Source organism: Trichogramma pretiosum, unplaced genomic scaffold, assembly GCF_000599845.2.
Source record: "Trichogramma pretiosum strain Unisexual culture from Peru unplaced genomic scaffold, Tpre_2.0 scaffold48, whole genome shotgun sequence".
Lineage (NCBI taxonomy): Eukaryota > Metazoa > Arthropoda > Insecta > Hymenoptera > Trichogrammatidae > Trichogramma > Trichogramma pretiosum.
The window spans coordinates 281,000-295,604 of record NW_019641228.1 but is presented as its reverse complement, the minus strand read 5'-3'; the positions used below and the strand labels follow the sequence as shown (position 1 = coordinate 295,604).

General features: G+C 38.4%; 5 protein-coding genes across 6 annotated transcripts; 2 read left to right on the top strand and 3 right to left on the bottom strand.

The window, feature by feature from the left end:
- The first annotated feature begins 76 nt into the window (after positions 1-76).
- On the top strand, positions 77-1,840 carry LOC106649994 (non-structural maintenance of chromosomes element 3 homolog). Its single transcript, XM_014367755.2, has 5 exons — positions 77-364; positions 435-747; positions 822-1,079; positions 1,148-1,285; positions 1,397-1,840. Exons 2-5 carry the CDS (start codon positions 439-441, stop codon positions 1,502-1,504), a joined length of 813 nt encoding a protein of 270 aa, XP_014223241.1. The 5' UTR covers positions 77-364; positions 435-438; the 3' UTR covers positions 1,505-1,840.
- Positions 1,841-2,735: 895 nt separating this feature from the next.
- Positions 2,736-6,370, bottom strand: LOC106650046 (annulin). The gene is made up of 8 exons (XM_014367827.1): positions 6,295-6,370; positions 5,228-5,577; positions 5,020-5,152; positions 4,548-4,777; positions 3,890-4,479; positions 3,746-3,825; positions 3,228-3,679; positions 2,736-3,146 (listed from the first exon to the last, which is right to left on the bottom strand). The coding sequence occupies exons 1-8, from the start codon at positions 6,368-6,370 to the stop codon at positions 2,844-2,846; spliced, it is 2,214 nt and encodes a 737-aa protein (XP_014223313.1). The 3' UTR covers positions 2,736-2,843.
- A 3,397-nt stretch (positions 6,371-9,767) lies between these two features.
- Positions 9,768-11,105, bottom strand: LOC106650084 (mitochondrial import inner membrane translocase subunit Tim21). The gene is made up of 5 exons (XM_014367872.2): positions 11,013-11,105; positions 10,707-10,909; positions 10,403-10,637; positions 10,232-10,331; positions 9,768-10,160 (listed from the first exon to the last, which is right to left on the bottom strand). Exons 2-5 carry the CDS (start codon positions 10,906-10,908, stop codon positions 10,059-10,061), a joined length of 639 nt encoding a protein of 212 aa, XP_014223358.1. The 5' UTR covers position 10,909; positions 11,013-11,105; the 3' UTR covers positions 9,768-10,058.
- Positions 11,106-11,470: 365 nt separating this feature from the next.
- On the bottom strand, positions 11,471-13,343 carry LOC106649987 (40S ribosomal protein S4-like). The gene is made up of 6 exons (XM_014367739.2): positions 13,247-13,343; positions 12,528-12,786; positions 12,197-12,294; positions 11,938-12,109; positions 11,721-11,850; positions 11,471-11,638 (listed from the first exon to the last, which is right to left on the bottom strand). The coding sequence occupies exons 1-6, from the start codon at positions 13,247-13,249 to the stop codon at positions 11,512-11,514; spliced, it is 789 nt and encodes a 262-aa protein (XP_014223225.1). The 5' UTR covers positions 13,250-13,343; the 3' UTR covers positions 11,471-11,511.
- Positions 13,344-13,376: 33 nt separating this feature from the next.
- On the top strand, positions 13,377-14,388 carry LOC106649988 (60S ribosomal protein L25-B-like). Of its 2 annotated transcripts, none has more exons than XM_014367741.2 (4): positions 13,377-13,489; positions 13,692-13,723; positions 13,831-13,958; positions 14,076-14,388. In XM_014367741.2, exons 1-4 carry the CDS (start codon positions 13,456-13,458, stop codon positions 14,335-14,337), a joined length of 456 nt encoding a protein of 151 aa, XP_014223227.1. In that variant the 5' UTR covers positions 13,377-13,455; the 3' UTR covers positions 14,338-14,388. The 2 variants fall into 2 exon arrangements, with proteins under 2 accessions (XP_014223227.1, XP_014223226.1); XM_014367740.2 differs by lacking the exon at positions 13,377-13,489 and adding an exon at positions 13,499-13,590.
- The last annotated feature ends 217 nt before the right edge of the window (positions 14,389-14,605 follow it).

Below are 14,605 nucleotides of genomic sequence, written 5' to 3'. Positions count from 1 at the left end.
TCTACACTGATTTATTCACATAAGAACTAGTGAAAAAGTTTGAAACTGATGATACATCATATTCTTTTAGTTCTTACGAGACGCTCACATTGAATAATGAGAGGCGCTACAAGTGGTAAAACGTGTAACACATTAAACTGAATTAAGGCGCCAAACACTTCGTCAATTTCTTCGAGTGGGGAAGACCGGCGCGAAACAAAATACGTATGATTTTTCTCCGTAAATAAACATCGTACAGACTGACTACAATCATAACTGCCATTGGAATATTTTGAAACAAAGAATAGCTACAATTGCAGCTCTATAGAAAAAAATAGTTTTTTTCTCAAGTTCCATCGGTTTTACAATTTCCAAGTTTGATAAGGTATTAATGGAACAAATTAATTGTACATAGAGTAATTTAACATTTTATAACCTAAGCTTCTGATTTTCAGTAAAATGTCACAAAGATCAAGAAAATCACGTAAATCTTTTTCTCAACCAAGTACAAGTAGGGCTAATGATAATGATTATGCAATGGATGAAAGTGAAGCTCATGGAAGTAGGTCTCAAGCTCCTGGTTCAACCCAGAAAAATAAAATGAGCGATGAAGAAATTGCCCATTATGTTGCAAATACTGTCAAGTATATACTTGCAGCTGATAGAAACAAAACTCCTATCAATAAATCGCTTATTCCAAAAGCGGTAGATTATCATGGAAAAGGTTTCAGAACGGTGATGAGTAGAACTGAAAAAGTTTTGGAAGATGTGAGAAGCTACTTATATTACTTTTTTTAATTCTATATGAATACTAATGGCTTATATTTTTTATATGTAAACAGGTATTCGGTTACAAAGCAGTTGATGATAATGGAAAAATCATCTTGGTTAATAAACTTGAAAATGAATTTTTAAAAGTTAGTGAAGATGTAGGAAACAAATATGTACTCCTGTTTTTTTGTCTTGCCCATATTTACATGAGTAATGAAAAAGTAACAGAGAGCAATTTAATAGACTTTCTAAAAAAATTGAGTATTCTTGGAGATGATGGTAATATGATTAATGAACAGTTTGGAAATGTGCTGAATATAATTAAGGAGGTAGGTTGTAAATATTATTAGTGTATTTGTAACATTACATATATACTAACTGTATGTTTCTCTTTCAGGATTTTGTAAAAGAAAGATACCTTGAAATGATCAAACCTAAAGGTAATGATATTGAAAACGAAGAGGTAGAATTCATGTGGGGTTCCAGGGCTCTTGTAGAATTACCAGTAAGAAAAGTCATGGGATTCGTTAGCATGGTAATAGCTCTTTCAAATTCTTTGTATTTTTTTTTTCAATGTGAATGAAAACAAAATCTATAGTCGTTTCAGTCTGTTATATTACTAATGACATTATCTATTTTGCTTCAGATTTATGAGCGAGATATGGAAAGTTGGCCACAACAATTTAATAAAATGAAAATTGTTGAAAAAGAACAAAAAGCAAGATTGAATCAACCATTAATCAATGAAAACTAAAGTTGTTGGAATCAGAATCAATTTTCTAAATTTACAAAAGCGCAAAGACATTTAGAACTTTGGTCTTTGTTTGATTAGTTTTATAGGATTCACAAGTTATTGTTCAACTGCCTAATAATTATATCGTTAATTTCATTGTAATATTTAGTGACATAAGATTTAAAAACGTTAATGAAAAAACAGTTTATGAGATTGCTGTAATGCTGAGCATTAGGTTTCAAGTATATTTTTATATCAATAGATTAAAAACGAGTGCAGTGTAATTATTTAATTGCGAACGTGAATAGTGTAATTATTCATTCAAAATTCATTAAAAATTGATGAATATTACCAATAATATTAATTATAGGATAGGTGAACGAGGAAATATAAAAATTCTGAAACTTAGAAATAAAGAGTCTTTATTATTTATACGACTCAGTGATACAATTTAATCTGACGAACGTTGATTAAGGACTTAAGCCTAAACAAATAGAGTAATAAATGTTGTGATAATTTTACTGATATTTAAATCAGTTGTAACAGTTGAATAAATAACAAAAAATACTACAAATAAAATTATACTTATTCACCCCATAACAAAACGGCACAGAGATCATCAACGACCATTAAACCTAGATGAAGAAATTTTGATCAATTAGACCACTGGCTACGCGTTTTAGATTGAGATCTGTAATCGAGAGATTTCCAAATATTTCGATCCTTCGAAATGACGAATGTAATGATAACATAGTTTTAATTTTTATGAACTGCTACGCAATTGCATTCATCTAATAGGAGCAGATCTTTTGTCCACTGTAATATCTATTTGATAAGTTAAACGATGGTAAGTTTGAAGATTATTCAACATGGTGTACCCTTTGGTTATTTGAATACCTTTATTGGCCTCCTGTGGTTCATTGTCATTTAATTATTAAAAATTTTTTGCTGTGAAAAATAATTATAAAATTTGGTATGTATTTTGGTTAGCATCGATGTATGCGAAAATTCGTTTTAAGTCACTCTTATCGTGTTTATGAACCAAGCATATGTTTTTCATTAGCAGGTCAGTATATTGGAGGTAATTACGTGTATAAATATAAACTGACAGTAATAAACATTTTGTCAATAAGTTACGTTAGTAAAATTTATTGAATGATTTTTATAAATTACAAATTTGATAAGAATACTGAGTGAAAAAAGTACTAAACTTAAATCGTTACAATAAAAATGATTAATTAAAGTTCTCTGCATGAAAAATGGTAACTCAACGGCGATACTTTTACAAAATACTGTACACAAGATTCGAGCAGACGCTCGTCGAGAAAACTTGGAGCGAGAAGAGCATCGCAGCTCATGGCTATCCCGAGCTGACGTAGGGCCGGTGCCGAACCACGAAACTCGTGTAGCCGTCGACGTCGTCCAGATCCTTGGAATAAAATTTGGCGGCTATAGTGGCCCTGCCCGGACGATCGGGCGTCAGGGAGAAACGACAGACCGCGTCACCGCCCACCTCGACGTTTTCGACGAGCTTGAGCTTGAGCTGCTCCTTGAGGCCCGGGCCCTCGACGATGAATTTTCCCCGCTTCAAAGGTATCGGCAGCGGATTGCGGAATCTCGCCGTTGCCTCGAGCAATTCGCCGACCATCGGCTCGCCGTCGAGCTGAAAAGAAACGATATGGCGATCGATGCGTCGTTCGAGGGAATAATTCAATAGAGTCATGGGAATCGGACGGCTGCGAACCTGGATTTTGATGTCGGGCTTGCGGACGCGAAAGTCGTCCTGCGCAAAGTACTCGAAGTTGGTGTCCTTGATGGTGGCCAGGCAGGAGATCTGGAAGGCGCTCTGGTCCATGAGCTTGGGGCCGTACTCCTCCCAGGCGACGTCGAGGCGCACCGCGTCCGAGGCCGCGGGCTTGACGAGGCGCTCGCTCTCGGACTTTTTCACGGGCTCGCCCAGTCGGCCGGTGTAGCTCACGGCCTCGACGCGCAGTATCACGGAGATCTGGTAGGGCCGCGTCCGGCTCTGATTCCTGATCGCCAGGACGATGCTGAACGGCTGACCGATGACGATGTCGTCGCGCAGCTCGAAGTCGAAGCGGACGTCGTTGAACTCCTCGTTGAGGTAGTAGCGGCTGAAGTGCGACTCGCTCTGGCGCAGCGCCTTCAGCATGGCAGCCCGCTCCTCGTCCGACTCTGAAACGTCGTTGTAACATTGAGTACGCGTTAAATCGAAACATTTGCCAGGTAAAAGCTACTCACTCTCGGGATATTTGTAATTGTGCGTGACGTCCTCTCGCTCCCAGCGGCCGACCGCTTTGGTGCTCATCAACTGGCCGATGCTGAAAGAAAAGGAGCCAAGTCATAGCAAACTCATAGCCAAGTCATAAGGAGTCGCGCACTAACCCGTGTATGTCCTTCCTGACGAGCTTGAGCGGCTGCGACGGGCCGTTGTAGCGCCAGAAGACCTTGTCGGCGTTGACCTCGGCGAAGACGAAGTTATTGTCGTAGGGCCGATGGATCTCGGCGCGCTTCACGGCCCTCACCGAGGCCGGTCCGCAGCGGTAGGCGTTCTCGCTGAGCTCCTGGGGCGTCGCGTCGATCACCTGCCAGCCGTCCGAATCGTCGGCGTCGCTCAGGTCCGGCCGCCTCATCCAGACCTCGTTCCACACGTGAAAGTTCCAGATGGAGTCGCTGTTGAGCTCCTCCATGAGCTTGCCCTCCTCGTCGACGAAGTAATCGACCGTGAGGCTGTTCTGGGTGTCGTGGGCCGACGAGTAGTTGGTGATGACGCGACAGGCCAGCCCGAGGGCCCGACAGACGCTGGCCAGCACCCCGGCGAACACCCAGCACTGGCCGTACTTGACCGGCTTCTTCGTGCGGTAGTACTGCTGGAGGATCTTGAGCGAGCCGATCCACTGGGAGGGCGGCGTGCCCCCTCCAAAGTCCTCCGTCCAGTTGCCCATCACCACTCCGTAATCGTCCGGAGAATTTACCTGCGACGTCGTATATCGTCATTTCGATGTATCGATTTTTATATATCAGCGACGACGATCGAACTCACGGCGGCGGAGAGACATCGAGAAACGACGACTGGATCGCCGCGACCCGAGACCCGCACCCTGCCGACCTCCGTCATCATGAAGAGGGCGCAGTCGAGAATGTCGCGCTCGAACTGCGAGTATTTCCAGACGGACGGCCTCATGCGGTTGCTCGTTCCGCGCCAGATCAGGCCCGTGTCAGCGAGAACGTACTCTTGGCGCTCGGCCTCGTTGGCCAGATAAACCGTGTCGCCTGCGACAAAAACCAGACGTTTTCCAATCTCTACGAAATTACTGCTCTTGACATTTTCATTATCGCTTCTTAGTCATCTGCATTGTTTCGATTTACGTCAGTGAGCGAAATTCGCGGGATATCGTATGGATGAATTGGAAAATTTTGCGTCACGCATTCGTTGCGAACTAGATGCATAAATTTAGCTGCGCGAGTATAAATATCGTATCGGTAAGCATATGCAGGTATAGGTGAGCACTCACCTCGAGCCCAAGGATTGAATATCAAGTAGAAGGAGCTGTCGACGGTGAAGCTGACGGCCCCTTCGGACTCTCGCCTCTTGGTGTCGATTTCGATTCGCCATTTACCAATGATAGCGTCCGCCGCTGGTGTGACCTTTACACATATGTAGCATCGAAGTCACAAGCAGTATAAATACTCAAAAGATTACGCAGTTCGCGCGTAACGTACCTTAATTTTAATGGAATTATCGGCGTAGGCCGAGATGACGGTCTGCCAAGCGCCGTCCGAGACCTCGCCGGGCAGCAGCAGGGGCGACGCGACGAGGGTGCCGTGTCCGTACTGCGGCCTCTTGACGCCCTCCAGCGTGAAAACCAGCGAGACGGCGTCCACGGCCGGATCGTAGCTCCTCGAGAGGCTGACCTCGAGCACGAAGGGCTGGCCGCGGCGCACGACCAGTCGGGCCTCGCCGTCGTCCCGCGTCATCAGGTCGTAGCGGCCCGTGTGGTGGGCCTCCCCGTTCTCGTCGAGGCAGTAGTCCACATTGACGATGGTCAGCACGGCGTGACGGAGATTCTCCCCTGAAGCATAATAATGCCTTGTTATCGTAATTTGCACACGCGTCAACGATCGCGAGGAAAAATGAACGATGATCGATTGCGACGGGTTAGTAATTGTTACGAATGCGGGCGTGTAAGGTAAAACAAAGTAGTCGATTACTCGGTCGAAACATATCCAAGCGAATGAAAGCCTCTCCAAGCTATTTCATCGTATTTATATAAAATTTTAAAACAACGGCATTGGAATATTTATAAACCATTCAGGAAATGCCAAACGCCGAACCAAAGATAATATATAATATATACACGCAAACATGTGGTGCACGCGCAATGCTATTTTAGATTTTCATCGGCGATATAATAGGCATAAATAAATATGTATTTATAATATATCGGTACATCGGATGTAAGAAGAAAACAATTTTTCAAAGCTCGCACTTGTACAGCAGTCTATTACTTGTATCGTTTTCAAAAATCTTTTATTGTTAATAAATAATTCATCGATATTAGCCGAGGCACGCGAAGACGCGTAATCGTTCTTATTTTATTATTAAGCGCACAAAGCATTCGAGGAATCGCGCGCTCGTTTAACTTACAGTTTCTCGCGAAACTCGACTTTCCATCCGCGCGAACTTGAGTTTATCACGAAGCGCAGGTACGTTTGCAGTCCGAAAATAACTCGTGGGCCGATACAAAAATTTCAAACGATGAAATGCACAATCGATAGAAATAACTCACAGTAAAATCGGTACGGGAAGGGCTTCCTCCTTCGATCGTTGAACACTCGATACCTATCGTAAAATCGGTAAAACATCGTCGCTCGATTTCGTTCGAGTTAGAAAGATCGCGCACGCGCGCCGCTCAGCTTTCCGATCGAAATTGTTGTTGTCGCTGCAGCATGTTACCCTTTAGCAGGCCTTTAGAAGCCAAGACGCGCACTTTTCTCGCTCTGAAAATCTGCAACATAGTCCGCGTATATGCTATACTCGATACAGGCAGCAGAGAGAGGGAACATCGTACGCTGAGAAGAACTATGAGCAAAAGCGCTAGGCTTTAAAGAGAGAGAGAGAGAGCTCAAGGTTTGTTATAGAGCGCGTCGGCGGCAGCGTCGACAACATATAAACGTATAATACATTCGGGCCCATATATGGACTCTCGGCTATTAAGTCACACAACTTAGCTGCACTCAACGCTCGAGTGGGAGCTCTACGGCGAAGCAAAGCGTGGCACAGGCTGCAAATCTATGAAAGAAATTGTCTTAACAAAGTTATTCGCGGCTCGTGCACACACGTACACGTGTTCGCGATCGCCGTTGCTATAGTCCATCCGCATAAAAACGTACGCGCGAGCTTTTAATGCAATACAACGATTCACGAAAGGCGCTGAGAAAAGCAGCTTGATGCAATCGACTCATCCATTTTACGCAGCAAGGGCCTTTTTTATTCGATTTTCCTTTCCAAAGGACGAAACGATTTGCCGTGTGAAAATTTTCTTTGCGCTCTGAGACAAATGCAAGGGCTTGCGAGCCTTGATTTTTATTATACTTTGTTGTTGACGATTGGGACATTTTGAAATTTGCATCGATTTTATGTTTTTTTTTCAATTTTCCATCAATATTTACAGACAATGACGGCGATAGGCATTCCAAACGATTAGTTTGCCAATTAGCACGTGTAGCCAAACGAACTCGAGGGATCGAAAATACACGAATAGAAGATAGGCAATGATGTAACACGATGAAGTTTTCGATCCACTCAAGTTCCGTACGCGTACGCGAAGTCGTGCATCGCTAAAGCTGCACCTCTCGAGCGACGAGCCAAGCGAGTCAAGGACCTTCGGCTCTAGGTGTAACGCAAGTACTTTACCGATACAACTTGCAACGCGCGTATCGCTGCAGTGCGCACCGGGGCACGAGTCACGGAAGTCCGAACGTATAGGAAATTTCATCAACTATACAGTCGCTTAACGTATCGACGAAAGAAAACACGACAATTGTCGAGTTCGCGCGACCATTCGATCATCGTCGAATCGAGATCGAGCCGAAAACTATTTCCAGAAATCCGTTGAGCAACTCATGCGCGCGCCCGCGTATATGCGAATTCGCGACTCGCCGTACGCTGCACTTGCTTTATTTTCGGACGCACTTATGCAGAGTTTTATTAAACCGGCGGTGCGCGGAAATGCATTTAACGTAGGCACAAAATTGCAGCGTATAATGCGTATGCACGAGTGGGGGAGTCGATATTATAAGCGTTGAGACTCGAGACCTACTCTAGGAGCGTAAACAAATATTCTCGACCTGAGCCATTTCATTAAGATTAAAATATACGCGCGGCAGCGGCTGATTTATTTTTTACCGATAATAACAACTGCTCGAGAAATTCAGTTCAGTAGTTTAGGTTGATAATAGGCATGCCTTAACCATTAATCACTATAGAGAGACGTGACGCGTACCTTTCATTCAATGTATTATATATCTGCCGCACTCGATACGACTCGGGTGATCATCTGAAATTAGATATCGAACGCAAGACGTATACGCTCTACAAAGTGAGAGATCAATGAGCTCCTTGTATTATAAAAGTGCCGATTGTAGCATCATTCATAACGATCATCGCGACGCAACGAGTTCGGCCAAAATCTCGCCACACAAAGGATGAAAATGAAATCGTCTATTGCTTGTGCATTGCCTAATTTGTTGTTTTCCTTCTAATTCTATTGTGTGTGGCAATGACATAATGCGTCACGTTCGTAGGCATATTTTATAACGAAAGTCGAGCCTTCGACAATTATTACGCGCACAGTCCATTTATAATACACATGTCATTTACATTTTGCCTTGACTCGCGTCGTCGTAATTATTTTGCGAGGGAGTGACATACCGTTTGACGCGCTCTCGAGCTCGGCTCGTTTGAGACTTTTTCCCGAGCTAAACTAGGTGAGTTCATAGATAAATATTTCATCTATTAAAGCTAATATTAATTGCCGAAGCAGACGAGGCGCGCGTCTATATATGTTTTTTGCCTGCTCTACGATATGTATTTCTAAATTAATAATCATGTATGCTTTGCTTGTAATGTAGTTTGACAGATAGCCCCGTTACGCTTTGAAGTCTGACTTGCTTTAAATATGGACCATGTCCAAATGCAATACAGTTATGTAGCGTTTCAACGTGTTTGATCGAATAATCACATTTGTTAGTTTCGATTTCAAATTGTTCATAAATATTTTACTAATTGTTTCATTAATTTTGTCAATATACAGAATTTACTTACCTATGGCAGGCTTGGGTAAACTGTCCGGTTTCGGGAGTAACGGCACGACATTTCCCGTATTATGAGCCCGCTCGAAAAATTTCAAGCAAGTTGAGCAACAATTACCCATTTTTTAAAACTTGTAATTGCAGCAGATACGGCACAATTTACAATAAAATATGGCACTATGATTTTTTTTACTATTCTAGATTTTACCAACTACACATCCGATTCATTTTTATTTTTTTTCAATCCACCGGACTGAATCGAGATCCCACGCACATATATTAAACGTCACTTTATAAATCTTCGCCTGAGCCGTCAAAATTCTTAATACAAAATTGTGAAAGGTACATGCGAAACAGAGGACAGAGAGCTAAAGGCGTTGTTCTATGTGCTCGAGCGCGGCTCAACCGCGTGTAACACAGGCGTAATCTTATTTAGAGCCGCAACTCTATAAGCGAGATCGGAGCTTTTTCATGCGTTGGCGGACCATCGGCCAATAGTGCAATGTACAAATAATACACTCATAGGAGTAATCGCCCATCCCATACATCGTGCTGTAAAATCATATTTATTTTTATTCAAGCTTCGAGAGTCAATGTAGACGCGCGGTGACGGTTATTGCGCGCAAGTCAAAAACGATGAGCTAATTTCGATTAGGAATAACGAGTTCTAAATAAATAAATTTAGAAAAATTTAAGAATATGTCCATTTATGCAGGATATGTTTGGTACGTTACGTGACGTTATAGAAAATTCAAATTAAATAAAGTATCAAAAATAGTCCAACGATGAATCAGAGATTTTAAATGTCCTATATCATACAACACTGCTCTAAATAAATAATCAGCCCATAAAGTAGAAAATTAAACAGAACAAATATTCATACCCATTAGTCCTTGCATTGTAAAAAATAATTAATTGCTATTAATGAATAGTTGAGTGATTTGTTTTAAATGAATAAAGCTTCATCTTTATTATAAATGATTCTCAAAATTTCACATTATATCACATTATATCAGGAGAATGAATATTACAAGAATTAGAGTTAACATGCACATTCATCATGAAGAAATAACACTTCAGAGTACTTACAAAATAAAATAATTCAAAAATTAAAATAACTTTTTGTAACAACAAAATATCATTTTGTTTACAATAATCTACCATCAGTCAAAAATATTGATTTCACAATTGGTAAGTAATATATGAACTATGTTGCACTGAAAGTGGTCTATGTTGGATTTCAGACCTCAACATCTCTATTGTCTTCTAATACAGTCACTGATTTTAAAATATCATCTGTTTGTATAAATAAATACCTATAAATCCATTTTCCGTTTGCGTTCTGAAAGTATTGATTAATGGGTTATAATTATTTGAGAACTATGCAATTACATTATTTTTCATTTTCTATACCTCTTTCATTTCCAAATGTGCTGTAGCCTTCTTGCGAGGTCCTTGCAAATAGAATTTCATTCTGATATGCTTGGCTCCATCTTTTTCATATATGTTATGCCTATAAAAATATTTTTATTATTTTTGTTCAAATAATGTAAAAAAAAATGAGTTCTAAGTATGCTGACTTACATAACATGGCCCCTGCGTCCTCTACGTGTTTCTTCACCATAAGCTTTAATAGGCTCTCCAAGAATATTTATAACTCTTGGATCATTAATGCAATAATCAGATGCCCTAGCATAGACACTATTAGGACTTTTACTAGAAAATAATTCTCTAAAAATGGCATAAAACATAAGACCTGTCACAGCAACTCCACCAATTATCACTGACAAATACCATGCTGATTTTGTATTCTCTTTGACTAAAAATTAAATCATATTTTATTACACAATTGTGTATTTACTTAATAAAGAAAAAATTAATCAAAGACCTTTTTCACCAAAACTCACTTGAATCTGACCGTCAGATCCACTTTGCTCAGATTTAGTAACAGCTTTTTGATTAGTAGAACTTTTCAAGTGAAATGAATTTACAGGTGAATAGTAAATAGATTTTATTGCACCAATTGATGTAGTCGAAGAAAAAATATTTTTATGTTGCAAAGAGTATACCATGAATCTTGACACAATCATGCTGTAAATATTACATAAATATTGATTTTTTATTTGAAATTTAAAATATAATTGGTTTTCATATTAATTTTCTGAGCAGATTAGGAGAAAAATAAGTTGCTTACTTGTATGCTAAAATATTTAAAATATTCAGAGCATGAAGAATTTTCGTATTATTTAAAATACTAAACAAATATTCAATTTCGTGTGCAAAATCACGTAAAATTATTCAAAGAGCTTACATTATGAGGTTAACATGTTTTTATTTGGATCATTCGTGTATGAGCCGTGCGCGGTGCGATCGGAACAGCTAGTGCCTGCAATGCAGTACGAAGTATCGCCGAATTGAACTACTCAATTGGTAAAGAAATTTCCGCCGTATTTTTTTCAAATACATTTCAATTATGATAAGTCAATTAAAATGATGTATTACGTAAATCATGTCAAATGCATTATAAAGCTTACTTTTAATTGACATTGTCATTGCAATCGTGGTATTTGAAAAATTGTCATTAAATGTAATTTTAGTGGTATTTTGATAAAAAAATGTATTGGGATTTTAATAAATAATGTATGCAAGATGTAAAAATAATTTGTTTATTGTGGATATTAAAATAATGTATTTTAAAGACCACCTTTGGAAGCTAATCTCTTATCACGCTCTTCAGCGATGGACAATTTGATACCCTTTCCTCTGGGTAAACTGACATAGGGCTTTGTACCTTTGCCAATGATGAACACGTTGTTAAGGCTAAAATATAAAATTTATGATTAAAAAACTCATGTTTATATCAAAATAAAATAATCAAAATGTTATTGCATTGTAAATTTACCGTGTGGCAAAAACATGTCCCTGGGCATCTTTTATATGAACAATGTCAAAAGATCCCTGATGACGTTCACGGTTAACAACTGTACCAACGCGACCCAAATTTCGCCCTCCAGTGATCATACACAAATTTCCTGTAAAAATAAAATTTATATAAAAATATGATCAATGAGTATCAACTGTAATGAGTTGGCAAAGTAATTCCATAAAATCATTATTACCGTTGTCAAAACGAATTGAGTCAAGGATCTTGCCTGTGGCAATTTCCAACTGAATTGTGTCGTTGACCTTGATGCAAGGGTCGGGGTAACGGATGGTTCTACCATCATGTGTTACCAAAAATGGAATTCCTTTGGGTCCAGTTTGGACGCGCTTGACTTTGCACAGTTTGTACTAAAAATTCACAAAATATTTGTCATTATTGATGTACTCAAAAGTAAAAGTTTAATAATATTGATTCTTAATGATTTTCTAAATTACCGCAGCTTCAATTGGTGTGATGCGATGGATCGTGAAACGTCCCTTGACATCATAGATCAAGCGGAAGTATTCGTTTGTCTTCTCAATGGTGATGACATCTGAATAAATATTAAAAATTAAAATGTGAAAATCTAAACTTATCTGGTACTATAAAATAAGTAAATTATTGTTTTCAATCTGGGTAATACTGAAGAAATAATGACAGTTAAATCAGTGACCTAAGAATGAAATTTTACTTTGGTCTTGTACATCAATAGTACTCATGATGAAAGTATTACTATTCTTATAATAGACCTTTAGATATACAACAGTTGTGACATTTGATACATACCCATAAACCCAGCAGGGTAGTTTGAGTCTGTGCGGACTTTGCCATCGACCTTGATCAAACGCTGCATCACAATTTTCGTAACTTCTGAATTGGTCAATGCATACTTGAGACGATTTCTCAGGAAAATCACCAAAGGCAAAGATTCCCGAAGCTTGTGGGGTCCGGTGGATGGTCGAGGGGCATAGACACCCCCCAACTTATCCAGCATCCACGCCTTGGGGGCATTAAGCCGCTTCAAATGCTTTTTGGGACCACGCGCCTGCAAAACAATTAAACAAATTTACGGTGATGTTTGGGACTTGTTGTTTTGGATATCACAATAAAATAGTAATGAACCATCAAATTTGTATAATTTAAAAAAGTCCGTATGAGATATAAATATCATGTTAAGGTTACGCTACTAAAGTTTAAAAATTGACAAATCATTTTTAAATGAATATTGAAGTGTTAAGAGTAATCATAACTTTCACATATTTTACACACTTTGGTACAATATATAAAAAAAATTAAATCTTATTTCTACAAAATGATCATGAGATCCCAGTGCAAGATACCTATTTAGGTTATAGGGAGTTTAAAATGTTTTTTTTTAATTAAAACCAGCACTAAAAATGCATAAATACACTGAATTAAGAGGGAATAACTAATTCAAAATACGACTTATTAAGAACAATTTGATGAAACATGGAATTTATTTTATTATTGATGATAAAACGTACCATCTTGAATTAGTAGAATCAACGTGTTTTACATGTGAAAACGAGAGACCGAGAAAAAGGCTGCGTGAGAGTCAAGCGGCAGAAAAACAGCGAGGATCGACACTAGCGCCAAATTAGCAACTGACAGACTTATTGAGATTTGACGTTTCTTTCTGTACCATTAAAGTGCTTTTAGCTTTGTGAGTAAATATGGGTAGTAACATCAAGTAATGTCAATACACTGTAAAATGTCTACCACTGCAAGTAAGATATATTCAGTCACTGTATTTAGTGTAACACTTGAAAAATAATGGAAAGTAAAAGTGTTGGGACACATTCTAAACATAATCATAAAGATGTTTATAGTAATAATGATATTATTTTCATGGATTTTTGTTTCACTTCATGATTTAAGTTATTTGACTTTCAATACACATAAAATATAAAAATAATTTTTCAATTGCAGATATAGGCAAAGCTCTTGGGTCACAAGACAAGGTAAATATAATAATTTGTGCTGTGTATTGATATCTAATGTTTTAAAACATCAATCAGAATGGATAATTGAAATAAAGTTATGCTGTTTAAAATGAAAACGTTTATAGGTGACAGAAGTAGTTTCAAATAAGAAAGACCATAAAAATCACAGCCATGTTCATTGGAGAAGACCTAAAACTTCTCGACCTGAAAGAAATCCTAAGTATCCAAGAAAAAGTATACCTACGCGAAATCGGTTTGTATGATTACATTACATTTTGTCAAAATTATAAGTGTACTAGAAGTTAGAAGTATGCTAAAATTATTTCAAGATTTACAAGATTGAAATGATAAATTCTTATCTTGGTTTTAGCATGGAAGCTCATAATATTATCAAACATCCTCTAACAACTGAAAATTCAATGAAAAAGATTGAAGAAGAAAACACAATAGTATTCTTGGTTCATTCTGAAGCCAACAAATCAAGCATAAAAAGTGCTGTTGAAAAATTGTATGATGTTCATGTTTCAAAAGTCAACACTCAAGTTCAGCCAGATGGTCAGAAAAAAGCTTGTGTAAAATTAGATGTGGGAAATGATGCACTTGACATTGCCAACAAAATTGGTATTATTTAAACTTTCAAAATGTTTTATTATTTGTAAATAAAAATCATATATTTTGTTAAAGCCTTGTTTTCTTTACTCATTGACATTTTCCCACTCAACTGGTATTTTTACTCCTCTAAATTAGTTAATTTTAAATGGTCAAATTCAAAAGTAAAGAAAAATTGAAATTTTGTCAATTCAAACTTTATTATGTGAAAAAAATTTTTGTAAGTATTCAATCTTCTAGTAATATGGTCTTACGACATCTATTGAAGAGAAAATAAAAGAAAATAAGTAT